This window comes from Ischnura elegans, chromosome X (genome assembly GCF_921293095.1).
Source record: "Ischnura elegans chromosome X, ioIscEleg1.1, whole genome shotgun sequence".
NCBI lineage: Eukaryota > Metazoa > Arthropoda > Insecta > Odonata > Coenagrionidae > Ischnura > Ischnura elegans.
The window spans coordinates 121,905,870-121,933,523 of NC_060259.1; the positions used below are offsets into that span (position 1 = coordinate 121,905,870).

General features: G+C 41.8%; 2 protein-coding genes across 3 annotated transcripts in view; one reads left to right on the forward strand and one right to left on the reverse strand.

Annotated features, from left to right (window-relative positions):
* The window catches only part of LOC124170878 (A disintegrin and metalloproteinase with thrombospondin motifs 20-like), a 243,357-nt gene that overhangs the window by 157,138 nt on the left and 58,565 nt on the right, over positions 1 to 27,654 (reverse strand). The window lies entirely within an intron of this gene.
* On the forward strand, positions 10,088 to 12,669 carry LOC124170877 (lysine-specific demethylase 6B-like). Of its 2 annotated transcripts, XR_006867602.1 has the most exons (3): positions 10,088 to 11,043; positions 11,332 to 11,527; positions 12,293 to 12,669. XR_006867602.1 is itself a non-coding variant. In XM_046549894.1 (2 exons), the coding sequence occupies exons 1-2, from the start codon at positions 10,238 to 10,240 to the stop codon at positions 11,453 to 11,455; spliced, it is 930 nt and encodes a 309-aa protein (XP_046405850.1). In that variant the 5' UTR covers positions 10,088 to 10,237; the 3' UTR covers positions 11,456 to 12,669. The 2 variants fall into 2 exon arrangements, 1 of the variants encoding a protein (XP_046405850.1); XM_046549894.1 differs by having other exon boundaries at positions 11,332 to 12,669.

Consider the following 27,654-nt stretch of genomic DNA (forward strand, 5'->3'; position numbering starts at 1 on the left):
TCATTCGGAACGAGTACGAGGGACGGGATGGCATAATTTTGGAGAATATGGTCGTCGCTGGGTGAAGGGAAGGAAAAAAAATGGAGACGGAGCAGATCGAAAGGCAAAGGAAGGAGGATATGTATGAGGAATGAGGGGGGTGGAGGAGGATTCTTTTTTATTTCATTAGTCCGCGGGAGGAAAAAGGGGTAAAAGTGGCCGAGCGGCGCGAAATGATGCAAGGGGGAGGAGGAGGCATATAAAGGAGGGAGGGAAAAATATGGAGTGGAGGCCGAGAGGGGGGAGAGTGTGTATGGAAATGATTGGAGCGACGATAAAAATTATGGTAGGGGGAGGTGGAAGAATGGTGGGCAATCAGGGGCGGCGTTGCCCCCTGCGAAGGGCACGGAAGGATGATGCAGTGAAAAGGGCCGAAAGCGCATATCAGTGAATCGACTGCCGCCTCACTCCATGGGCCACAACGCTCCATCGCTAGCGGCGCTCAAAGCTACGACCGTCATTAACTTCAATGCTGTGCGGAGAGAGACTGCAAAGATGAGAGGAGGGGCTGCTGAGGGTAGTTAGAGAGCGCCCGCTCCCATTCCTGTGGCCCCACATTCTGAATCCGGCGTGAGCCGAAATGTTTCTGACGGAAGTCGATCCCCTACTTGCTACGAGGTGAACGCTTAATAAGAGTCCCCACTCGCGCGACCGATCAGATGAGCAAGTTAAAGCGAGGACTCTTAGCCCACACCCTTATGGAGACTTGACTTAGGTTTTTATTTTATCTGGGACCGGATTAGACCACAAATCGGTCCACTCCTCCCCCGGGCCAGGGCTTATCCAGAGTTCAATCGTTTATTTAAATTTCAGGCTGCTAACTAATTGGTGGAGCAAGGTCATCTAGTATCATAGATGGTGAAACAGCCAAGTCAAGTCAGGAGGTCAGCAAGGCGTAGTTTCCGCCTTCCCTCACATCATGTGATAGGTGATGACGTCGCACGGGCTCCTCCAAACATACATTCCCCAAACCGCACTCTCTCTAGAGATATACACAAATGCTACTGTAGCAAATAAATAAGTTTTTAATTTGCTTTGAATGCTCATCTTTGCTGGACTGTCGTGCACCAAAATTCAGGAAATATAGAACATAGAACCAGCCAAGAGTCGAAAATAGAAGATTTTCGCAAGATGAACAGTAATCAAGAAAAATTGGGTGAGGAGACTAGATAAAATCGCACGAGAGGTACACAATTGAAAATAATGTCCGGCCGTAAAACACATGGGGGTATAAAAGTGTTTTAAACGCCAAATTTTCTCCTTTCCTCAGAGGAAAACGATGGAGGGGTGTTAAAGGTACCTTGTTCTTTCCCTCTTCCCAAGTCACGAACAGGATTTTTGAATGCGAGAGGAGGGGCTCGAAATGATTAAGGAGACGACCCAAGGCAACACAAAACAACACCCAGCAGACTTTAATCAAAGTCTACAGCGGCAAATTCAAAAAGATCATTAACCCACAACTGGAGATAAAAGGTCAACCAGATACGAGGAATAGCACTTCTATGCATATCGAGTCATTCCTTAATCCTTCAAAACATGTACTTCATTACTCATTCTGATTCCCACCCATGTGTGGTTCTACATGCTCCTCCGGGTCAAAATTTCATATATTCTGGAGCTTGCTATCACTATTCGTCGCGAAGTCACGATTTTCGCACGATAACGATAACCTCGAACCTCACGTGGGGAACACATATAAAGAATATTTGCGGCATAGCCCTGAAGAAATTAGGATTCGTCAAGCGTATTGTGGGAAGATTTTCTGATGAGAAAGTAAAAGAAAGGTGCTATTTCGCTCTCGTCCGACCGCACCTTGAATATGCAGCGAGTGTATGGGATTCAGTGCAGAAAGACTTAATCCGCGAACTGAATAAGATACAAAGGAAGGCTGCGCGTTTCGTCAAAAACCGCTACGGGCGTACAGACAGTGTTACCCAGATGTTAAGCGAATTAGGCTGAGAGCCGTTGGAGACTCGGAGGCTGCGCGCTAGGCTTAGATTGCTTGAACAATGGAGAAAGGATATCTTTAAGAGCGACACAGAGAACATAATCTTAGAGCCACACTATATTTCCAGGTCCGACAGAAGCGATAAATTAAGAGAGATTTTTTGCCGAACGGATAGATATGGGAATTCGTTTTTCCCCCGAACAATAAAGGACTTTAATAAACGCTTGTCCCAACCTCGTTAGAGCACTTCTTTTTTTTAATAGCTGTAAACGGCTGGTGTCCTAACACCCCCTGCCACACGCCTTTTAGGCGGCTTGCGGGGCATTATGTAGATGTAGATGAATAAAACGCTAAAGAACACATTAAAAACTTGGAAAGTCCTTCTATTATTTCAAATGTATTTGCAAAGACGATAAATTATTCTCTCATGAAATTCACCATGCTTTGAAAACCACTGCGCAGATGACAATAGCAATGAATATCCTTCATTTAAATGCCCACACTCATAGAGATTTGTGATACTTAGAGCCTTTAACTGCGCTCCTCATCAGGCTGGTTTTCACCAAAAATCATCTTACTCTAAAACGATCTTCGCTGCAGCTACTCTGTTTCATAAACTTCTATTCCAACGTCACTTTTTTCTCCTACCACCGCATTACCCTTATGACCAAAATCTCAACAATTTCATTAGTAAAAAAGTAATAAAAGAAAGAGGAAATTCCACTTTCACATCTACTATCGACTTTTCCGGCCACAATCGGATTACCTAAATCCCTTGACGGCTGCACTCACCAGAGACACCATTAAAGTCTAACGATCCTCAACTTGAGGCCAATATGCTTTCATTAAGTCGCACCACACTTCCAACACCCACCTCATTTCCCTGATATCTCCATGAGCGTGAAGGGCGTGTAAGGTTTCACTCATGGAGCCCGAGAAGAGGTTCACCCTTCTCCGTTTCACTCAGCTGCCTCTCTGTTTTGATCTCTAGTGTGGCTCGATCGACCACTGGATTCCGGGAAATCCGTCAACGAATGACACGGCAGATTCTTGACGCTCAAGTGTCCTCCTCGTCGTCCATTCACCGAGCGCACCCCCCCCCTCCCCTCCGCTACCCACTCAAACTCCCGACAAGATGGCCTCCCGCGCATTCATCCTCGAAGAGCGAACATTTCTCAGCACCCCGTCGTCCTTCGTCTCCCTCACCCCCCTCCCAAACTCTGTTTTCGCGCTAACGGCTCGCGCACCCGCCTGCAGGGAAAGGGAAAGAGTGGCCCCATCCTCCGAATAAAAGCAAAAGAATCATTCTTGCCGTCATCTTGAGCCCTTTACCCAGCGTCCCCCCTTCGCTCCTCGCCTGCCAGCCGTATCCCCCTCCGACCACCACTCAGCACTAGAGGCAGCACCATCCACGAACCCAGCTCCCTTCAACGAGCCCAAAAAAACACATTCCTCCCGGAGTCGGAGGATCAGATTAAGTTATGAAATTTGCGATTAACGATTCCTTTCCGAGTGAAAAGTATACACACAAAATTAAAAAAGATTTGATTATGATGGAACGAAGCGAATACCGCCCAAAAAGGAGGCATCATCCCTTTGATATAAGCGTAATTCCAACATCCCTTGCTGTGTGAGTAAACTCTTCTCGGGATTCCCACCGGGTTAACTTTTCCATAATGGCCAACGTTTCAAGCTCCGACTCGGGACTCATCCTCAGGGATAAATTATGTTGAATTCCGAGAAGAGTTTACCCACATCTTTCGCTAGGAAAGCATCAAATCGCATTTCATCCCTTACAGTGGTCTATTTGCTAATTGCACTACGTTGGATTAGATTTGCGACATAAACATTGGGAGGGTAATCTAGGGACCCAATTTGCGTTGCTGCAAGGATGCGCTCGGCGACCAATCCGAGATTTTTTTAATGGCTGTATTTTAATATCGACGTAAAGGACTACCCGCTGATGATATATTAGGGAGACACTCCGGTTCCTTCGGCTATATCTGAGCTTAGTGCCGTGTAAATTAGAAATCTATTGATGAACGCTCAAATTTGAATTTAAATATTCCTTTTATTATACATGCGGACAAGAGATTTGCGAAAGAATTTACCAAAACTTTGTTGACAGCAGCGAAAGACGAGGAATGACACTGATATAAGAAATACAGACTGGAAAGCAGATAATTGAGTAATTCTTTCGTGATTGTTTCTCACCGGACGATGCTAAAACATCAAATAGTAGTAAGACTAACGAAGAAAGACGCAATTGGTGTGCATTTTGGCGCTCCTGGGGAATTTGAGAGGGGAGGGGGCAGCGGACGCCGGCGGCCTTCACCCAAAATCCATTTCGTCAAAGCTGTTGGACAATACCGGAATAGAAGTGCATATCCTAAGTTCCCACACCTTCATAGCCGCTCGAGAGGCGTCTTCATTGACCGTAGGCTTCTTTCCTGCGTTCGCAGATCTAAATATATTTCATCAATTCTCTAAAAGCCGTTTTACACGGGACACGTACTTGCACAATCTGACATGCGTACGGAGGCGCAGTCGAAATTGCGTCGTGTAAAGCGGTGAATTGCTAGAACACATGCGATAATTCGTGGATGTGAGATGGCATAATAGCCCCTGTTCTAATTTCGGGGCATAACTTTTAAGGCCGTTTCACACGGTCCACGGAATTGCGCAGGTTAGAGCTGCATTAATTTATAAAATGGCGTGGAATTGCGCGAATGCATGAACGAAATTAGAACAGGGGCTATTTTGCCGTCTCGCATCCACGCATTCTCGCATGTGTTCTAGCAATTCACCGCTTTACACGACGCAATTTTGATTGCGCCCTCACACGTACGTCAGATTGCGCACTTCCGTGTACCGTGTAAAACGGCCTTTTAAGGCCATCTCATCCACTCGCGGCGGTGGCAGTTTTTATCTCCTAGAAAATAGTGCGGATACATTTTCACTTCGCCTGATACATTCGCCTCGCTCCGGGGGATATGCAATGGGAAATTTTCATTGAAGATAACTGCCTCCTTTCCTCTCCCTCGATATAAAATCTTTCCCTTCTCTCCTTCCACCCAAGCGCGTCGCGTCGACCTCCACCGTAAGTCCCACTAAGTCTTCCAACCAAATGCCCCTCTTATTCTGTCCTAGCCCCGAGCACGAGAAAACGATAATTCATTCTGTAAGGCTACGTGGGTTTAATTTCGCCAAATGCCTCCAAGGTTTCAATTTCATTTCAGTTCATCTGAATTAGGTGGAAAATTAGATGTTGCCGTACTAATTTAACTAATGACTTTTGTTACCATCGATTTGGAAGATCAGAGCTCTTTATTAACACGAACCAATCATGACAGTGACAATACAACGGCGCGTGGGTGCATGTAATTTAATGACGGACAAATCTTCCACTATATTCAGACATAACTTTATTTAAAAGTAGGAGACACCTGAGAGCAATATAATTTTTATATCGAGGAGAGTTTCTTGAAAATTTCAATGACAGAAATGGGCGGAATGGCTGGAAATCAATTTCATATTTTTGTACTATTGTACTGTTAACACCTGCAAAATGGTAAAAACTTAACTTGCGTAGCCAAATCCATTTAGGTCCCACACACTTAACATCAATCCACACCACGAATGACAAATTAAATCTGGAGATATAGACCAAATAATCCTTCAGAAGTGAAGTAGAGCAATTCCGAAGTACTGTGACCGAACTTTTACCAAACTTTTACCCCCCCTGTCATCTTACTTTCGCCAGTACATTTATTTGCTAAGCTTTTTCTTCCTCATTCCAGGCAAACCTTCCAAAGCTTTCCCTCTAAACATGGCTGGGTGGCAGCGTTTCCTCCACGCGTCCCCTCGAGACAATCCCTCTTCCGTCGCGGCGGAATCACAAACAAACACGCAGGACAGAACACTAGGAATGAGTGTCTCTATGGATTCCGAAAGTTACCCTCAAAAGGATTCAGCAAACTTTATCCACCAATTAGCCAACTACCTCAAGCACTTCAACAAATATTGCACTTATCTTGAGACCCATCTCCCTAACTTACCCTGCCGAGGCAGTTTTGAGGACGTTGAAGATCTCCCTTGCTCTACGGGACTGACTGAAGAGCAGTGAGCGATAGGAGAAATCACTATCGTGGCATGAAATTCCCCGAATAAAAAATCAAAGAGAGCTAAGCCTAAGACCCGAAAAAGAATAGTTATCTTAAATCGGGTAACATGATTAAAACAAGGTTAGCGGGTAAAGATGGGTAAACGAGGGAGAAGACGAAAGATAATAGAATTTTTAATAAAAAATAAAAGGGAAATACACGATATGATGAAGTTCGCCATGAAAAAATTTGACTTAGCCGGGATACGAACCCGGAACTCCCGTATTGCCAGCCAGTTACCCCATCAAGCCATTTTCTCGGGGTTATCTTCGCGTGACTGCGTACAAAGTCACTTTTTCCTGCAGTGCTTTGAGAATAGAAGGGGTTAGGTCTTACTATGAATTGATGTGGGAAGTTCCTGATTGAAGGTGGGACTGCCATTGTGCTTCTTAGATACTCCATGAAAACCTATCTTAATCGGTAGAACACTCAAATAATAATAATACTTTCATGACATGATTGAAATAAACTATGATGATGTCATCAACTTGATTATAGCGTCTCACAATGGTAAAAGTACGTATGCGGTTCCCATTTGTTAGACATGTATTAATTTGGGGGTCCAGTACACATCAAACGCACCTGTAGTACTTTGTATCGACAAATAATGGTGCAAGAGGAAATTCTTTAAAAGTAAGATGTAATAATGCGCACGTGAATTCACGTTGATCACCTTAATCAGAAGAACGGCACTCAGAAAAAAATCAAAACCCATTGCCATACTTCCTTGTTTTTAAGATTGGGAACTCTAAACTACACGATTCTCTCATTCAAAACACACTGATTAAATGCAAAGAAGCGGTAAAAAAAAGCCGGTGGAGGCCACCACGATTAAATGAAACACGAGGATTTATTTTAACGCGTTTTGTTCCATAAAGCCGCTGGAGCCCAATTTGTTCGGCGCGGCCTGGCTTTCACGATTCCGGGGACTTCTCCCCCTTCCCCCACCCCCAATGACCTGCAGAAACCAGTTCGGACTTCAATTCAACCCCTCGCTCCCGTAACGGACACAAACCGAGGCGACCCTTGGCGTATGCACTTGACAAATGACTCGCGCTGACAATAATTACGGACGTGGCCATTACGACGTGCATGGTATCTCTTGTTCCCGCGATTACGACATCGAACCTAATGGAACGCAGAGGGAGTTTTTAATATGATGGACAGGCTAGAATGCCGATCACAATCTAATGCTAATTTCCAGCCGGCTCGAAATAAACGGTAGACCAGTGACGGAAGCGCTATGAATATAGACAAATCGAAGATCGTGAGATCACAAATAATCTTCAATTGTTGTGAAAAACTTACGATCACCAGCAAACCCTTGTGATATTCAACCTAGGCTGTGTGCATAATTTCCCATCATTACTCACCTGAAAAGAAAACAAAACATTAGGTCCAAGGTTAAAGATGTTCAAAACACAGAATTTCATACCAAATTCGAATTATTAACGATGTTAACATATCAACCTAATAATTTAAATTGACAATACGTGCGTTGAAATAATAATTCAATGCCAAAAAAGGTCTTTTAAAAATGACCTTATAATTCATAATTACGAATGCAACTGCAAGATGGCAGATTGAAAAAAGAGAATTGCATTACATACAATACCATGATTTGGTCATGAAGGATATTGAAGTGAATTAAGTTTCGCAGGTTCCTAAAATGAAAAACATCGTATATTATTTTCAAAAGGGAGATAAGGATAAAATGGAAATGAAAATATCTGGAAATACGGCAACCAGGTTGAAGCTGAAAGATTTAGTGCTTCACCGGCGTAATAACTATGATTAATTCTCTCAGGTTTTTACCGGGGGATTCTTCTATAATTTCCGAAGTCTTAAGGTCCGAACCGTTCCTCGTCCTCTGGGTGCTTGTTACCCGATTGCAAAACCAAGAGAAATACATTAATATTTACATTTTGATTAAAACATCAATGATTTCGTTCAAATCAGATTCTTTTCCTTGCCTACTTGACAAACATATCCGTCTAGCATTTCGCTGTCCCCTCACAATGACACTCTCTTCCTCACCATCTCCGCCCACCACGCCGAGAACTTTCTCATTCGTCCTCCTTCATCTCACCTTCTCCGTTCGTTCCCCTTGGGGGTTAATAGGATACTAAAAAGGGTCCAGGAGAGCCGCGGAGGAGGGTGGGGGAGAGAGAGAGGAAGAGAATTGAAATGCCAAGGCAACTGGGGACGGAGGTTCCCAACTTCCCGTGAAGTCGAGGGGCGGGCGGGGGCAACATACGAGGCAGTGGCTGTGGGGGCGGAGAGGCGGGGGAGAGGAGATCAACCAACCCCCAGGGCCGGCGCTGCACCTGGCTCCTCGCCATGCTAATGCTAATTGTACCTTTAACTTGGACGTTAATGTCATCAACAACAAATCGCCTTGCCATGTTATTCGCCCATTCAACCGTAACGGCCAATTTTTATGTTAACTGCGCCGAAGATTGGCCGGCAAAACCGAAACGCATAATAAGGCATTTAGAGGCAATGAAATTAGCCTTTACGAATATTAGGCCCAATTTAAAAAAAATATACGGCAGCAAGGCTTTATTTATAGCACTGCTCGATAACTAACAAGTAGATGATGGTGCTATTCCTCGAATAAAAAGTCTAAAATAATACTTTCAGATGAGAATTTCATCCTTAAAAACAGAATTGCATAGGCACTTGGTATGTCAAAATAATACGGACAAAAGGTTCAATTACTGAACACGTACTCGTACAATACACGTGGATTACTAATTCCTCCTTCGTTTTGCACTAAGATTTTCAAATGCTTACAGGTTTACATTGTAATAACATCACTAGAGATCTCTTTTTGTATATTTTATAATTGTACCTTTGATAATACATTCTATTTTGTTATTCTATTCTGCGATGAAGTGTGTTATTTTTATGGACAATATAGTTTAATAATCCGCTATATAATTTAATAATCCTAAAGCCTTTGCTTTGTTTCACTCATAGGCCTTACTTCCTTGTTTATTTTTCAGAATATTACTTGAATTTAGCATGAATTTCTTGCTTCTACTCCCCCAGCCGAAATGTAAGCAAGTGTACGGCAGGGCATTTTGGTGGACAAAACATACCCCGCTAAGACCGTCAAAGCCTCCGCTCCGCGGTGTCATAAAACGACCGTTTTCGCAGTAGGATTCATGGGGTCAGAGAACGGAGAGTGAAGAAGGTATAAGGGTCTCAGCTGGTGTCTTTATGGGAGGTCTTTTTGTATGAGTCCCAGGGAAACAACTCACTTTTTCGAGGTTTGAATGCTTTTAATAGAAGCATGGTCTTCGATCTTATCGAAAGAAAACTAAATGAACTTCAATGAAACGTGCGCTTACGTTGGCTGAAAATTCTCCACACTCTTCACCATAGACTAATTGAGAATCGATGTCTTGAAGCAAAGCTTAAAAACGGTGAATACTGAGCGTTAAAACCCATAAGTACACTTTTAAAAATCTTACCGCGTCGCGGCTATTCCAACTCCAGACGCGCGGAGACGAACCCGGCCGCGTGATCGAAAAATCAATGTAATTTCCGGCGAAGCAAACTTAATTCAAAGTTAACAACTCATTCAACAATTCAAACAACTTAAACACCTCAAGAAATCTTCCAAGAATGCTCTCGTATAAGTTACTTTGCACTAAGCTTTTTAAACTTGACGATCAGACTAAAAAAAGCTGAAATTTACACGATAAGGTCTCTAGCGATAGCTTTTGAGAAAGATAAATCATGCAGCAGACAGCGTTAACGTTAGTCTCCACTGCAATTCGTCCTTTCGAACAAATTATAAATAAAGAACATGATGTATTGGTTATTAATACCAGACATTACTAATTATGGATACAGGCGGAGATGTCAATCACAGCGTTACTCTCTCTATCACTTCAAGCAATGGAGGTAGAGATAAAAACGATGCCCAGCTTACGGTTTCAGAGTCCAGAAATCATATATATTCATCCTTTTTTCAACTTTTGACGGACGGACGAAGGAAGCAGCCAAGCAGCCTACCAGCCTAGGAAGGAAGGAAGGAAGGAAGGAAGGAAGGACGACCTCGACAAGGACAAGACCGATGAGTAATCCAGGGCATAGCCGGAGTGAGGCGTCTAAGGACCCTTACGATGGCGTGTCGTGGATGAAAAATCGGGGCAGGAAGAAGAAGGCCGTCGTCACCGGAGTGGTGAATAAGCCGCCCGTCAAGCCCGCCAACCCCGTTCCTGCTCCGCCGCCGCAGCCAAGCCCACCCCCGGACACGCCATCGGACGTCTCGTACCAATCGGACACGGCGTCCGACACCGAACTCTCACCCTTTCCCTCCCCCTCCCAAACCCCAACCCAACGACATCCGACTCCTTCAACCTCTGCCGCCTCCAAACCACCTGCTAATGACACTTCGGTGTTCGTTAGCAATCTTCCCGCTTCCATTACCCAGAAATCCTTCTTCTCCGCCTTGACCTCTACCTTCCCTTCTCTCCGCACGGCAGAGGTCTCCGTATTCTCGCAAGAGAGACGCGCCATGCTCCGCATTCCAGCGGCGTATGGCAGCCTCTTCGAGAGTGCGGAGGAGATTAAGAAGCTGAGCCACCGGCTGGGCGAGCCGTGCGCTGCACTCGTGCGGCGCTCGACCGCTCGGCCGGCAACAACTAACCGCCCCTCTCTTTCCTCCTTTTCAGTTGTGGTGCGCGGCGTGGACAGGACGACTACGGAGGCAGACATCAAGGAGGCACTGGGCTTCGCCGGTCTTCGCCGGTCTTCGCTGCATCCGGGTGATGAGGATCACCGCCCGAAGGACCGGCCAACCAACCACCTTGATGAGGGTCATCACGAGAGACGCAGACACGGCGCAGCGGCTCCTGCACGACGGACTGATTGCCTTTGGCAAGCGGTTCCGAGTAGAGCCCTCCCATCCGCCACGCTGCCAACCCGCCCAATGCCGCAGGTGTCAGGGTTTCGACCACCCGACACACAGGTGCACGAAGGACCTCCGTTGTGCAAGGTGTGGAGCGAGCCATCGCTCCGCAACTTGCGAGGCGGAGTGTCTGAAATGTGCCAACTGCGCAGGAAGGCATCACGCCGGGGACTGAAAATGCCCCGTGCGACCGGCTAAGCCGGAAGGGTTGGCGCAAACTGTCCCACTAACGTCTTGCGCTTCTCTCCCCTCTCCAGGTCCGGCATCCGAGTCCCTCGTCACCAAGGACGACCTCCTGCGGCTCCTGAGCCTCCTCGTGGCCAACCTGCACCCGCAGGAGAGAGCAGAAGTGGCCAACATCCTAGACAACGCGGCGCGTGATGTCCTTGGGTACTCCGTGAAGACGGTCTACTCATGGAATCAGCAGCTGGCGGCGGTGCAGAAGATAGACGGATGAGCAAAATTCCATTTTCTTACATAAATTAATTTTAAATCCTATCGCACTGCTGGCCCTTACGGCAAATCAGTAAACTTGCTCTCTATTTGAATATCAATTTTATGTGCTATTAAATTCAATTTAAATTAAAGTAAACTCAGTAATATGAACATCTAAGGTCCTCAATTGTGGTGAACTATCTCAAATTTAATCTTTAATCCAGGAACCAATAACTTCAATCAAATACATCAATACTTAAAGTTAAATTTCTATGCACAAATTTCATCTTACAAATCCTGCTTTCAATTCATATGCATGACCTTTGACTTTATCTGCATTACGGATACCAAGAAATATCTGTTAAACAAATTTAGTTTCACCTAGTCAATAATATCAATTTGAATACTTTACTTAATATGAACCTAAATTGCATAAATTTAACGCCAATTTGGCCCAGGACTTAACTAACTTCCTTTCCTATCTTGTCCTAAGTAATTTAAAGTTAAATATCCTGAAATAAAGCTCATTCATCTATTAAAATTAAATGTAAATATGTAAAGCAAAATAAAGCCTGATAATTATCTTAACTCTGACGAATGGCATGTAAATAAATATACAAATGAAAATGACAATGACCATAAACGATTTGCTCATCATGTAAATAAATAATATATTTATCCACTTGTATATAAACTTGTATATATATCAAAGTGCCCAATAACAACCTAGTGCTTGCTCTATTGTATCATATTGTATATTAATTCCGATCTGTAAAATTACAGCACTCCACACCGGCTAAGCAAAGGACACCAGGATAACGCCTTCCAGACACCACTTGACTTCTGCTGCAACATCAACACTCATCAGCACCATGTACACGGCGGTCTACGTGGGGTTTTGCCGGTTTCCCTCACGTCTCGGACGAATGTCAGACCAAAAGCCATCCCGGAGGAAAAGAGTTCCAGCAAAATCTGTATGACAATGCTGCTACAAGCTCACAAACATATGTAAACTAAAATACCAATGACAAGCCCTGAAGAGGAAAAATGTCCTATAACGGGGTTCATGCTGTAAATATGTCTATATATATATTACCAATACTATGTAAATATTCATGTACACTGGCAGCATTGGAAATAAACGCTTTTTGAAATTGAAATTGAAACATTTGACTTACGAGAGGTAGAAAGATGATGGAAGGCGAAAACGAAGCCTATTCTGATTTAAACGCCTGCGGAACATGCTCGAAAAGAATAGTCAATTTCTTAGCGCTTGACTTCTGTCTCCAATACTTCGCATTAGAAAGGGCACCGCATTAAACCGGGTTCGTTCCCATAAATCTCTCTCCAATATTCATAGACGATAAAATATAATCGGGTGTTTTCCCGGCGTAGGTGTTGGATGAAAAGTTCTCGGAGAAGGATTTTATTACCCGGTGGAAAGCCCGAGAACTATTCATCCATTCATAGGCGATGATTACGGCGAAAGTAAAATGAGGGATTAATAATTAATTTTCCTCAATCCCAACCGATTGCAATGAAGAAGCCATTTCTTATCCTATAAACTATGGAAAGCTTACAAATATGAGCGTCATGACTGCTGGCAATCGAAAAACTGATTATAGAACATTGCCAATCAGGATTGAGTTGAAACAGACACAAATGAAGGGGTCTACAAACTCGGCGGAAACCATACCAAAGACCATCACAATAGCAATTCTCTTAGCTTTACGCTGGTGAAAGGGAAACTTCAATTTAAGAAAAGTTCTTCAAAAGTTCTCTACTGACGGCGCCAGATAGATGTGCCGTTTTACTTTGCATATTTATAAATGGGCTTGTACGCAAAAATTATTTATGCCTCATTCTAAAAATAATTTTTTCTTCATCACTTTTTATGAAAATTTCAAAAATGTGGACACGCCAGTGAAATAAATGACTCCACGCACCGTAAACTTAGTCGCTTTGTCAACTTCATGAAGTTTGCAACTCAACCTAGGGAATACTAATACGTCTACAGCATTCATCCTGCACAATAAGAGGCAGAAATTATTTTATTTTATTTTTATAGCGTATGTTTTGTTGTCACTTTAAGAAAACGTTTAAACGTTATCTAGTCCTACAGTTACCCCGAATTAAAAAGAAAACTGAGAGAGACATTTTTTTATTTATTTGCAATTTTTCAATGAGCCATAATGAGCATATAAAAGTAACGATATGAGTGAATGTTAATAAACTCTATCAACAGGGAAGCTCACTAATTATTTCATTGCCGCATTTGAAAGTTTAGCCTAAAAAAGAAACATTAGTATAGTCACTTTTATTTCCTGCATCTGGTGTATGCGATGCGTTTTGAAAGTCGGAAAATACATATTCTTTTTTATTTTAAGACAAATCAAGGTTGATTACATTATTTTTGATACATTTTAAAATTAATATCAGTCTCGATTGTTTACATTCGCTCAGCGCCGAATAGCTGGAAACAGTTTTGAGGTATCGTTAAAATTTATGCTACAGTTGATCGATAACTGCAAATGTAAAAAATGTCGGCTCACCATGCCTCAGAAATAGCATAAAAATGTCCTTATCTTCTGGCTTTGATCTATAGTACACCGGGAAGTGGTTTAATTTAAGCTTAAAGATAAAAAAGACAAGAAGAAACAAGCATGCAAGAGACTGACCTAATCAAAACGTGGAAAAAAAAACAGAAACTGAAGAAGAATTGGGTGGACACAAGGAAAACGAAAGCCTTTAGTGTTGAATATCAAGCCAAGGGCCAACGACCAAGAGGTTAACACACAGGAGGGTGCGAAAGGTCATGAAGCGGTGAGATCTATTAAAAGCTATCGCCAAATGACTAAAGACAGACAGTACGCAATTTCACATTGCTTTAAGAAATTCAACTCGGCTCCATGGCCAAAATGGATAAAAGCAGCAACGTCGACATTGTAAAAATGATAGAAGCGGCACAAAGGTTGGTGAATTTACAAAATACATTTTATGGCCTTTCACTTCGTCTCTGAAGCATCTGCTTCTTTTACCTATGCAACAGTTGCAGGTGAAATAGAGGAAAATTTATTGTTTAGAATGTGGAATACATGAAAAATCTTTAATTTAGTTACCATCAAACAAGACTTGACGAAATAATAATACAGCAATGAGGCATGTGATATTGCTAGGGAACTGAAGATGACCATAATAATAAATTATGCTCTCACCGGTTTCCTGGCTGAAGTTTTCCAAGTATCTAATGGCTGGCCAACAACCACAGCATCGTCCATGCACTCCAGCGGTATGCAGACTTCCGACAAGAAGCACAATGCATAAACTCTCACGTGGATAAGTTAAGCACGTAGACAGCCGCAATATGGTTCACAGTGGAATCACCATCAAAAGATATAAGTAAATCCGAATTGCGATGCTGGTTGAAGGGTAACCTCGCTAAACCGAGTAACACCATCCGGAAACATTCACTGGCCTGGTAATTTCACGTTTTATTTAAATTATAAGCAACACTACCACCAAAATAGTCTCATACTCCAACCAAATTAATTGCCGGCAACGAAAATACAAAATGTTGAACTTGAAAAGTAGCCCATCACTGCACGCGAACAGATGCACTGATACAAGATCTTAAGCGAGCATATCTGCATAGCGACACATGGAAAGCATTTTGCTCCACGCAAAAAATAAATATCCACAAAAAAAATGTCCCGGTAAGCAACAGGTATTCTTCTCAGGTTCTCCATCGCGTCTGGATATCCGTGACCCACGTTTTGATACACGAGACGAGCACCGAAAACTAGAGGTAAGAAAAACCTGACCCGGAGGAGAACCAGAAGAGAATTCATGGGGCGAGATCGTCGGGAAAGCTTTTTACCGTGTATCTAAGTGAATACTATTTTATTAACGGCTTTAAAAGTAAACGCTGTCCGTTCCACTATTCTCCCGTTGTTGGACCGCAAAGAACAAGTATCGCTTATTGTGAACCGTGCAAAACTTGGCAAAAATAGCACGGCTATGCACGAGATACCAAAGCACCGGATTGAAATTGCTACGGAGGCGACCGCGGTGCGAGAGTCTTGTCTCCGTGACAGCGAATCCAACACTGGCGGTCGGTGGAGTCGACTCCCGGGAAACGCGTGGCCCATTGAACTCCAAGGCCCTCCCCCCCAAACGACCTGCAGCATAAACAAAACCAGCGGGAGCCGTGGGCTTCCTGGCTTCACGAGTCCACAATGGAGGAGTGACGATGACTCCCTTAGGTTTGATTAGGTAGTTGTCGGAGGGCTCCGGATTTTGAAAAGTTAGCTGGAACCCCCTCGATCAGCAGCCAAGCCATCTACCCTTTAGACTACCACACTCAAGTGGCATAGACAGGAATTTCGTAGTGGGAGAGGGTCCAAAACGAGGTGGGAACTTAGTTGAAAAACAGGGTACCAAGAAATGGGTTTTAAAATAATTTTATCACCTTTCATCAACGATAAACTTAATTTGTTGAAGAAATATTTTGTAAATTCATGATTTTTCAATAATTTGTTTTCTTTTAAGAAAGAAAATAACTTTATTTCAGGGGCGGGTCCGAACCACCCCCCACCCCCGCCCCGGCTACGCTACTGACTCATTTTTCTCACTAATACTACCTATTCTATTATTTTACGACATTCCTTTGAAAGAAATTAATTTCTTTTGGTCTATTTCTTTACTTCATCTTTTTCTTAATGAGCCTACACTCACAGTCAGTGTTTCACTCCAAATGCGAACTCTGATAGTTGAGGGTAGGGCTCAACCTGGAGTAAGCCAGAGGCGTGCAATTCTTTGGTATGCAGAGAAGGCAGTGTACTTCCTTAAGTCACCTCTAACCGAGAGGATTTTCGTTTGGTTTGTCCAAAGATTATATCAGGGATTTAAACTATCAGACATTCTTCCGACAACAAAACGATCTGCCCGTAGTGTAAATACGCCAACCAAATCTTCTGCGTCAAATATTCCACATGATATTCCTGTATGACCAACAGTATAAAATAAATTAAAAGAAATTATTTTCGTACTCTTTAAACAACTCTTAAACCTTTAGAGATAGGTTAGTGCATAGTAAAGCTTTAAAATTGAAGTCATAATGTCAAAGTGAAAAAGTTTCACCAGCACACGGTGAGTGGAGCTAAATTTAATTTCAAGTCTTCCATTCTCCAAGAGTTGGAACAAGGACGCAATGAACCAGCCGCCATGTCAGGAAAGTCAGACTGACGTATGCTTCTGCGTTCGCCGTTTGTAATCTCTTGCAGCGATTAACGGGCAGGAATTAACGGCACGAAAAATTTTCCTTTCCCGGAATCTGCAACATGAGCCATCGGATGATCATTCAAAAGTCATTGAAGAGAAAGAGTAGGGATCTGCGAGCGGCGTGCCTATGATCCCATGGCTAGCACGGCACGCGAACGCATCCATGGAGGTCAAGGAGAAGTTGAAACGTGAATCCCTCTCTTCAGATTTTGCCTTCAAAACTGTGAATTATCTTCTCACAGGCAAAGCTCTATATATTTTGCAGTTATTTTGTAGTTCGAGTCATTTAAGAACTTCAAGAGCACTTCGAGTGCGTTGGAAGTTAAATTAATAACACAACGCCGAATGAAATTTTAAATTGAGGAATACAATAGAGAAGAAAAATCCCATCAAGGTCCTGAAAGAAGAGGATTTCCTTTTTCGGAAGATATGAACATAAGCCATTTTCAGTTTAGTCGGTTAACTGCGCTTTAAAAAAATTAAATTCACGCAATTATCGTTCAGGCAATATGGAAGATTACCATCGCTCAAAGAGTTTGGTGTGCGACTACGTTTTTACCATTTTTACATTGCCTTCGAATTCAGCCGGGCGGCCAGAGAGGTCAAAATATCCTTTCAGTAATTTGCATAGATCTCTAGCCTTTTTTTCAGCTACAGCAGCCACTCCATACATAGAAAAGAGTTTGAAAAGTGCTTTTGTGCCCTTATAATTTGGATTAAAATAAAAAATAATGTGTCAAAAATGCTCATTTTTCTGAACTTGATAATCCATTTTATCGATTTGAAAAGTAAAGGTAATTTATCTTCAAAGATCTTAGCCTACATTCCGGGAAAAATTTTTCCTTTCAAATTTCTTAATACATTGAGCTACAATTATTTAATGACAAGTGGAATGTTACAATAAAAAAGGCGGGAATTCAGTTGACAAACTAATAGTAATTTTTCTTTTGTTTTTATCACATTAAAATTTGGATAAAAGTATATATTTGCTTTCGCAAGCATTTCTAGTTTTCGGAGGAGTATGTTCGAGTCCATTCATTTCGTATATTTAAAGATGTCAGTGAATCTTACCCCGTTCAGTAGAACAGATTAATAACATCAAGATCTCGTCTTCTGCGGAAGGAAGGTATGTCACCGCAAATCCTGCAGATCCACGTTCTGATCCGTGGCTTACAACTCTCAGCCAAATATTTCTTTTCCGTCCTCGGCGGCGGCAGGGTGAAGTCCTCGCCTGCTAATTCGAAGGACGCGGGCTCGAGTCCCACCTTACCTCTATTCTGGGAATTGGAGTTTGAAATCGTCTTGCAATCGTAGCTGTAATGACCTTAAGTGCGCTTTTTCGTGGCTGTGAAAATAAGAGAATCAATAAAATAATTGAAGTATGCAATTATTCCACATTTTTTTCTGGAATTTTCTATTTACCTATTCCATCCCACCTTCCTTTAACATAACTTGGTTCTCAGTAATAAAACGTAATGTCGCAGATTATTCCCGGCTTTGAAGGCTAAAATTCTTGCATCCAGGCAGTTGAATTTAATAGTGTATCATTATATCTTAACAATGATATCGATATTGGCGAAATATGTTTATAACTGGTAGAGAAACTGTTTCTGAACCATAATGAAGTAGTAATCGAAGGAAATGTACGTAAGGGAATACACGATAAAAGAACACTAACAGTTTATTCCACGCTTTATAATTCCAAAACTCAACAACTGACCATGGTTTCAACACGCCGTCATTTCCAAGTACATGTACAATGTGTTCAAACCACGGTCGGTTATTGAGTTTTGAAATTATATTGAATTAAAATAAAATAAAATAGAATATAATAATATATAATATAATAATATATAATTTATTCCATTTACAATCAAATATTACATTTTAGAACATACTTAAATATTTTGGAATATATAGGTACCCCTTTTAGTAGTTTTGGGGCTACCATCATAAACTTTTTACATAGGTCTGGTGCTAGCACACATGAGAAGTAAAATTTCTTTGTATTCAGTTATTTGTTCTATTGCCGATTGCATTCATTATTACAAAACGTATTTCAAATATTTGGACAAGGATAACTATTTTTCTTATTTTTCTCATATAAACGCATAATTACATACATAGAATATACAATATACCTTTTATTGTAAACTTTTTTAACCCACCTTTCTTAGTAGAAACTCTACTTCCTCACACATCATAAGCCATTTTTTAACGGCGGATTTAAATCCCCATCTTTTTTCCGAGTTTGCTACATTACTCGGCAACATGCTAAACAATTTAGGCCCTAAGTAATTGTATGACTGTCGATAAATTTCGGTCGTCGGCCTAGGTATATGGAAGTTTCTCCAAGCTCTAATATCATAGTTTTGTGGTCGGGCCTTTTCACCACTACGGTTATAGAATATTCTAAGGACTTTATAAATGAATAAATGCCTTAGTGGGAGGACATCTAATTTTTTGAATAGAGGAAATGAGTGGCTTTTCCTATACGATCGTGTTATAACCCTGATAACCCTTTTTTGCGCCACTATCAATGGTTTAATGTTGATAAAATATGCTCCACCCCAGCAGGCTATTCCGTATTGCAATCTTGAATTAACGAGAGCATAATATACCATTTTTATTACTGATTCAGGGCATATGTATCTGAGGAAGTAGAATTTTCTTACAATAGTAATCATTTCTGATTTTAATTTATTTATGTGAGACTTCCATTTACAATTTTGGTCAAAATATATACCTAAATATTTTATGTGACTAACCTGTTCGATCAAAATACATTTATCACAGGAAGTAACATTATCTTTTATACAATTTGCACATTGATAGTATAGTTTACTTTTGTTTGAGGTAGATTTACTCATGCTAAACATAATATATTTCGTTTTTTCACTTAACAACATATAATTAGCCGAAAACCACATATTGAGTGTTAATAGATCACTTTGTATGTGTTCATATAGATCATCAACACTATTAACAGAGTAACTTAGTGCAGTGTCATCTGCGAATGACGTTAATTGACCTTTAAACCTGCCAGCACATAAATTGTTTACATATATTAAAAACAGTATGGGTCCCAACACAGAACCCTGTGGGACACCACAGGTGAGTCGAATCTTTTCACTGTAGCAATTTTTGAGACGCACACATTGATCTCGATCACAAAGATAACTTTGAAACCAATCATATGCGGTTCCACGTATACCCGCTTCCCATAATCGATTCATTAGTATGTTATGATTAATGGAGTCAAAGGCTTTGGTAATGTCTACAAATAAGCCAGCAACTCTACAGTTCTTATTCAGTCCGTCGTTCAGCTCTGAACAGAATTTTAATAATGCATCCTCTGTACTCTTACCACTCATAAATCCAAATTGGTTTTTATTGAAAAAACTATGCTGATTTAGAAATTTAAGAAGTCTGACTTTAACAACTTTTTCTATTATTTTAGCAAATACAGATAATAGGGATATTGGTCTGTAATTATTTACGTTCATTTTATCACCTTTTTTAAAAATTGGTATCACTATTGCAGTTTTTAATTGTTTAGGAAATATTCCAGTATACATACTTAGATTAGCAATATGGGCAAGGACCTCCGAAATATTTGCATTTACTTCTTTTATAACTTGTGTGGAAATATTATCAACACCTTTAGATTTTTTAGACTTTAATTCCTTAATAATGCTGCTAATTTCTTTCGCATCAGTAGGAACAAAAAACAGTGAGTCAATTGAATTGGAGGTTGGGAATATTTCTTTGTATTTATTCGTATTACTTTCAAAATAATTGTTCTGGGTCAATTCTTGAATTACTTTACCATAATGTGAACTAAATTCGTTTACAATGTCCTGGCACTTAGTGACAACGATACCATTACTAGTTCTAATTTTTACACAATAGGGTGGTTTCCTTCATCAAAGAAAACGAAAGGTATTGATTGCGATTTGTTACCCACCATTAGTGTATTCATAATATACAAATTATTTTGTTTTAGTAATACCGGGTTAGACGAATGACAATGGTCCATTTTTATCCTCATTTGAAAAGGGCCAGATTGGCGCCCATGCGATTCCACTCCACGTGACGTCACAGGGACCTAGTTTCTATACGAGAAGATAGGAGTTATACATCGTCTGAGGTTACCAATGCATGCATGAGGCGCAGAGCTCAGGGAAACATGTCTTAATAATCACCTATTAAAACTGGCTAAGGTCGGAAAGTTTTCCTCGTTTGATAAGGTATTAATAATCCTTATTTAAGCCAAGCGCTACCAGCCAGCAGGGCACTAGGCTACCCGCTGGCAGCCTGCGACAAATCAGCGCTAAGCCTCGCCTCAAGGTCACCTCACCGGGCGGAGGGGGAACCAGAAATACGACGTACGGAGAGATTTCCCATCATTCCTACTTACGCGTCGCGTTTTCGCGCGCTTGAAAATTTTCACTTTTCAATTAATCGCGAAAAATAGATATCGTCATTTAATAATCTAAAAGCGTGAAATACGTACTCCAGGAGTAATAATCTTTCGATTTAGGCAATAAAAAAATAATAGGAAACCACCCTATTCTCATTTCCTTGCTTTCCTCCCGTGAGTGAATCTAAAATGCGCCATTGAGCAGCGGTATTATTGACATTACTATCAAATAGGTCCCTGTAATACTTTTCTTTGCGCTTTTTAATATCATATTCTAATCTTTGCGTGTACGATACGTAGTACCTATTTAGCTTTTCATTTTCAGGGTGTTTCCTCATTTTTTTATACAGAAAATTTCGCCTAGAAATTCTCCCGCACAAAGCGTAAGTCATCCATGGCCTCTTCATTCCTCCCGATCTGTTACTGTCTGACACGTATTCAGCTTTTTCAATGCAGCATTTCAATTTATTTATAAATATTTCATAGGCTTCATTGACATTTTGTTGTGAATAAACATCATTCCAGTCACATCTTAGCAAACTATTATTTAGATGGTTAAAGTTTATCCGGCAATGGCTTCGATAAACTCGTTCGTATATATTAATGGGTACATTAATATTTAAAGAACATGATACAGCATGATGGTCTGTTAAACCCCAATCGTCCGCTCTTCCCTCATACTTATAGTTATCTCTACTTCTGCAAAAAATGTGATCTATACATGTACTACCCGTTTTGCTAATTCTAGTTGGTACTCGAATAAGCTGGTCCAGTCCATGACTAGCCATAAGGGTTTGATATTCAAAGGAAATATCGTTGGGTTGTAATAAACATAAATTAATATCACCAATTACAATTAAATTCCTCTCACTAGAGATGGTTAATACATTCTCCAATTCACTCAAAAAATGTTCAACAGGATTAAAATTAAGTCTATATACACCAATAATGCTTATCCAAGAAGAATCATTTATCCCTACTGATATTTTAACCATATCAGCAGTTTTTAATTCACCCAGATCAATAGAAGAACACTCATAAGTATCTGCTACATATGCAATAACTCCTCCAGCCCTATAGTTATTGTTACACACATCAAAACTCCGATAGCCAGTTATTTGATACATAGATACTTCAGTGTCATTGACCCAAATTTCTGTCAAAACAATTACAGCGGGTTTTATATCGAGATTAATTAGTTGAAATACAAATTTATCAAAATTAGCTCTTAGACTTCTTATATTTTGATGCAAGACAAGGAACCTGCCACCATTAAATCCATTATCATTAACAGTACTCTGCATTTTGTTAGTAAAGATAGGTTGAAGACATACATAACTCACTCACAGAATGCTTACAGTTTCTCCAGGTCATCAGAGGATTTCAGAGTGATTACTTGATCATTCTCCTTCTTCCTCATGAGTATTGTCCCATGCCTTAGCCATAAATATTTGTATCCCTTTTCTTTCTTCGCAAGACGCGCAGCAGCGAAGAGTCTCCTCCGACCTGGACTCAGGCTCTCGTTTATGTACACCGGAGTATCGGTCGCCAAGCCCAGGTGCCGTGTGGAGAAGGTCCTTTTCACTCGCCTCTTTTGAAGAATTTCTTCTTTTGTATACCTACGGACGAATTTGACTATGATACCTCTCGTTCCGCCTTCGTGTCCCTTATTTCCCAATCGGTGGCATGTGTTCACCATATCGTCGGTTATTTTAACACCAAGGGCGTCCCCCACACTTTTCACGATTTCTAAGGTATTTTCATTTGGTTGCTGGGGAATGCCGTGTATTTCAAGGTCATTAACGCGAGAATATTGCTCTTGGTCGTCTAACCTCTTTTCTAATTCACTCACTCGAGATTTTAAGCCAACATTTTCTTGCCTAAGTAAGTCTATTGTCGCTAAATATTCAGCAATCTGCGTTGAGTTTTCTTGAAGCACTTTAGTATTTTCATCTAATCTATTGTGCACAAACTCAATAGCCTTGTTCAAGTTCAATTCCATGCGTTTCCTGTCCTCTTTAGCTTCTTCTAGAAGGTTTATAATATGAGAGATACTAGCAGTGTCCGTATCCGTCAGTGGAACTACTGACATGCTCTTACGTTTTTCCGCAGCACAGGTAGGACAACGCCAACTTTGCTTTTCAGCGCCAATATACTCGATATCCTCTTTGGACAAGTGAACACAAGTAGCGTGACACTGAGTTTGACATTCACTGCAGGTAATCCTTAGCTGGCGCTTAAGAACATTCACATTACATACACTGCAATTAGCCATTTTAAACTGCGGTTTCCACTTAATATTAGTAACTCGAGCTTCTAAATTGAGTAGGAAGTTATCCTCGTAATTGAATGCACTTATACTCTGGACGCAACTGAACACATCACTAAGGCACCTGCCTGTCTCGAGCGAAGCACCAGCCCACGTCTGTCTCGCGTGGAAGCTCAACCATGACTGCTCAAGCATGACCATGACTATTGAAAATAAAATTGTTGAGTGTGGAATATACTTTTAGTGTTCTTTTATCGACTTCCACCAAATCAAGCCAGAAAGATTTTATGCGTAGAGGACTACCATAAGAAAATAAATTCGGCAATATAAGTAGGATTTGGGTAAAGAGAGCTCTGAGCAAGTATTATGGGAGTGGCACGCGATTTGAGGAAATGGAGTGAACCAGTACTGGGATTGAAGTAGCGGTTAAATCTAAAGCATTGCTTCCCTAGCGAGAGACGCTAAGTAGTCAATTGGATTTGAAGTGAGTGGAGTTGAACTTTAGGGTTGGGTTCAGAAGAAAACGACCGATAAAAAAATTATTTTGATCGGAGGGTTTGATGGCTTAACACGAGATTAAATCCGTGAGGGATCTGCCGACGGCCAGAACACCAGATGCTGATGGCAATGGTCACGGCTTGAATTTACATTTTTCTGGCCTCATTTTCAGTAGGTTAACGTCCTCGCCCGATAAAACAACGATCGCGGGTTCATATCCCATTTGAGCGCTCACTAAGTAGTTAAGCTTGAATTCGGCAAACTTTTCCATTAGTTAATTTAAATAATAGGTAGGTAAAGCATTCTAATTTCAACAGTCACAATTGCGTTACTATACGTGTTCATGTGTGGCGAAAGTGGGTGTGTCTCCGCCGCTATGGGGGAAGGGAAGATGTGGCGGGAAGATGTGGCGGGAAGATGTGGCGGGAAGATGCGGCGGGCGGAATGCGAGGAATGTTCCGCCCCTCTTTCCCCACCGACGACCTCCCCGTCCCGTAGACGACGCGAGCAGACCGATAAGCAGGTGCGTTGCGCGTGGATCTGGGGAGTTTCCTGCCTGCCTCCGCCTGAGCGGAGCGATCGCTGGTGGAACGCGGCTTTCCACGCGCAAGGCGCATTGGACGAAATCAACCTCACACCACCTCCTCCGCTGACTTGGCCGCCGCGACGGGAGGGGTACATCCCCCTCCCCCACATCCCCCATCCACTTCTTCCCCTTACTCGGCTGCCGCGGGAGGGGTACCGCCCCTCCATCCCCCATCCACTTCTTCCCCTCACGCCACAGCCGCGGGAGGGGTTTCAATCCTCCAACCCCTCTTCGCTTCTTTCCCTCTCACCGTGACCAGCTTTCCGCCGCTTGCAGTGCCTTCGACGCGGCCGCGAACTTAGGCTCGTGCGACGCGAGACAAGGCTCCTGCGTGCGAGATCTGACGAACATCCTTCAGCGGAGAGAAAGACAGTGTTTGCTTTCAAAACAAAAAATATCACGCCTTTCACTGCTGGCCCTAATAAAGAATTTGTAATCATTCTACCGGCGTTGCCCGATACGCCTATACATATTTATGTACTAAAAGTCGGAGGTGGGAAATCCATCTCGCATGCAGCCCCATTATCTCATATACGTATTTGCAACTACTTAAAATCAAAAGATCTGGTTGAAACATTTTTGGTAGGCCATGGTGGTATTTCAATAAACAATAATTGGGTCGAGGCCAGGAGAATGGTCACCAAAACTGAAAAAAATATTCTCAACAATGTCCCCCCGGAGGTAGGCGATGATGATTTGGTAGAGATATTACGTCAAGCTGTCGTATCCCGCTCGTCTTCGAACGAGATATTAGCGACAATACGAACGTCTCTCGAATGGAAGGATCTGGTGCCGGAAATAAAAGGAGTCACTCTGAATAAAAAAGCAGTGACTTTATTCCCTTTTCTTATGAACAAATATGTCCCCAGCCTCCTGGCCGGTCCAGCTCAGCCAGTCGCCACGCCACAACTCAGCCCCAAGCCAAGCTAGGGATACCCTTTTAATCTTCCCCCACGGGAAGGTCCAAAAAAACCCTCTTATCTACCCCTGGACCGACATCCGCCGATCACGAGCGGGTCCTTTCGTAGACTTGCACTTTGGACCAGCAAGCCTACGTGCCAACTCACGAGTAGCAATGGCTGCTGGATGGTACACCTCCCTCCTTAGAAAGAGAGAAACACGACAAGTTGTTTCTCTCGAACCCATAATGTGTAAAATAACTGCAAGTACACCATACACCACAAATTATACCCTTTTGAAAAAATGCGTAAAAGAACAATGACCAATAATATAAAGGTCCTTTAGAAGTTTGGATTACATCACAATTTTTAACAATGCAAAAACACTTTGGCAACTAATTGTCTTTCTAAACATTTCACTACCAATAGTTTGAATTGCTTAATTACCACTATTATTTATTAGGCATCAGATAGCAATCTGGTGTTTATCTCTTATTAAGTGAGGGCTCTCCTGACTCATAACCTTGCAGTTTTAATTCCTTTTGACTCAGGTTCATCATTTCGGCACTTTCACCACTAACACAGTCTTTAGCCCTATTTGAGGTTGTGATATGTTCCACTGACCCTCGAATGTTACTCACAATCTTGGGTTTGAAAATTATGCACAAGTCCTTGCAACTTTCACCTCTTCGTCCTCTTGCGTTTGGACAACATTTTTTCATGCAACATTTACATAAACAGCAATACACAGTTAAGCAAAATATGAATCCCAAACACAGATAGCTCAGTACTGACATATTAAAGTGATGTTTTACGTTACTTCTTTCACGACTCTCATTCTCAATTATTTTTTCAAGGTCCCTTACTTTAGTACTAGCATAGTCTAAATCATCCACATGTTGTACCAAATTAATAAGGGGCAAATGATCATGTATTTTATCCAAAGAATACCCGTGCTCTGGATTACAGCAATCAAATGTTAAGGAGAGTGGGGGAATGAAATCGTTCTTAGCGCGATTCATTGTAGCTATCATTTCTCCTTGGAGGACAGTCCCCGTCCCATAACCCTTGCAGTATTGAAGAAAAGTTAACCTTCCCGTTCCGTTCACCACCACGTCATACGGATCTTGTTGATTGCACAATATAGTCACACTCTCCGGCTTTGGAGCCGTGTACAACCACTCATTTGCGTCTACTTGTACCCATAAAGTTTGGTTTAACCCAAAAAGTCGACGCTCACAAAGAGAAGGAATCTCATTAATAAACTGCATCATTTTAGCTTCGCAATCTTCGTGAAGCTGTAATAATTGCAATGGATATAATTGCTTAAAAAAAAAAAAAAACGGCATTTAATGGAAACTTTCCAGATGAACGGCTTCCGGCGAGAAAACATCTTGAAGATTTTCCACAAAATGGAACGTAAGCAGTCGCGGATGGCCCCAAAAAGGACCAATGAAAAGAGCCCTACTACAGAAAAGGCGAGGGCACACGCTATCCTACCTTACGTCGCCGGTACCACGGAAAAGATCGCGAGAGCTCTCCAGAAACACAACATCATGACCAGATTCAAATGCGTCACCAAGATGTCGAATATCCTCGTCAACACGAAAGACCACCACCCTAATGACATCTGTGGAGGAGTATATCAAATTAAATGCAGCTGCGGTGAGTCCTACATCGGCCAGACATCACGAGCACTGAAATGCCGAGTCCAAGAGCACAGAAGGGCAGTAAAAAATAGACATTTCACTCAGCGGTGGCGGAACACCAATGGAGTGGACCGACACACAATATTGATTTTGACAACGCCTCTCTTCTGAACAAAGAAGGCCGCTACTACCCGAGAATAATCAGGGAGGCAATTGAAATCGCCAAAACGACAAAGAACTTCAACCGTGAAGACGGCTACAATCTCGCCAGCGCGTGGAAAAGGGTCTTCAAAGATCCTGACCAATCAGGGCACACCTCGAGAAAAAAGGCGGCAAACGGGGTGTATATAAGATGAACAAATTTCTGCATCAACACTTCAGTGGACCTGAGGAAGCCAACTGGAACGTTGGCGAAATATCGTCCTACAAATGGATAAACGCGGAAGAATACCCGAAAAAACCAGCAGAATTCATCATAATCTCCGCGGAAGCCTACTTGGAAACTTATTAGAAGTTCCATTTACCAAAGTGGGTAAGGGTA

Excerpts from the sequence above, each read along its gene's own strand:
- LOC124170877 (XM_046549894.1), top strand. The coding sequence starts at position 10,238 with ATGAGTAATCCAGGGCATAGCCGGAGTGAGGCGTCTAAGGACCCTTAC. Across the intron at positions 11,044-11,331 it reads CGACGGACTGATTGCCTTTG|GTCCGGCATCCGAGTCCCTC; the intron begins GCAAGCGGTTCC and ends TCCCCTCTCCAG.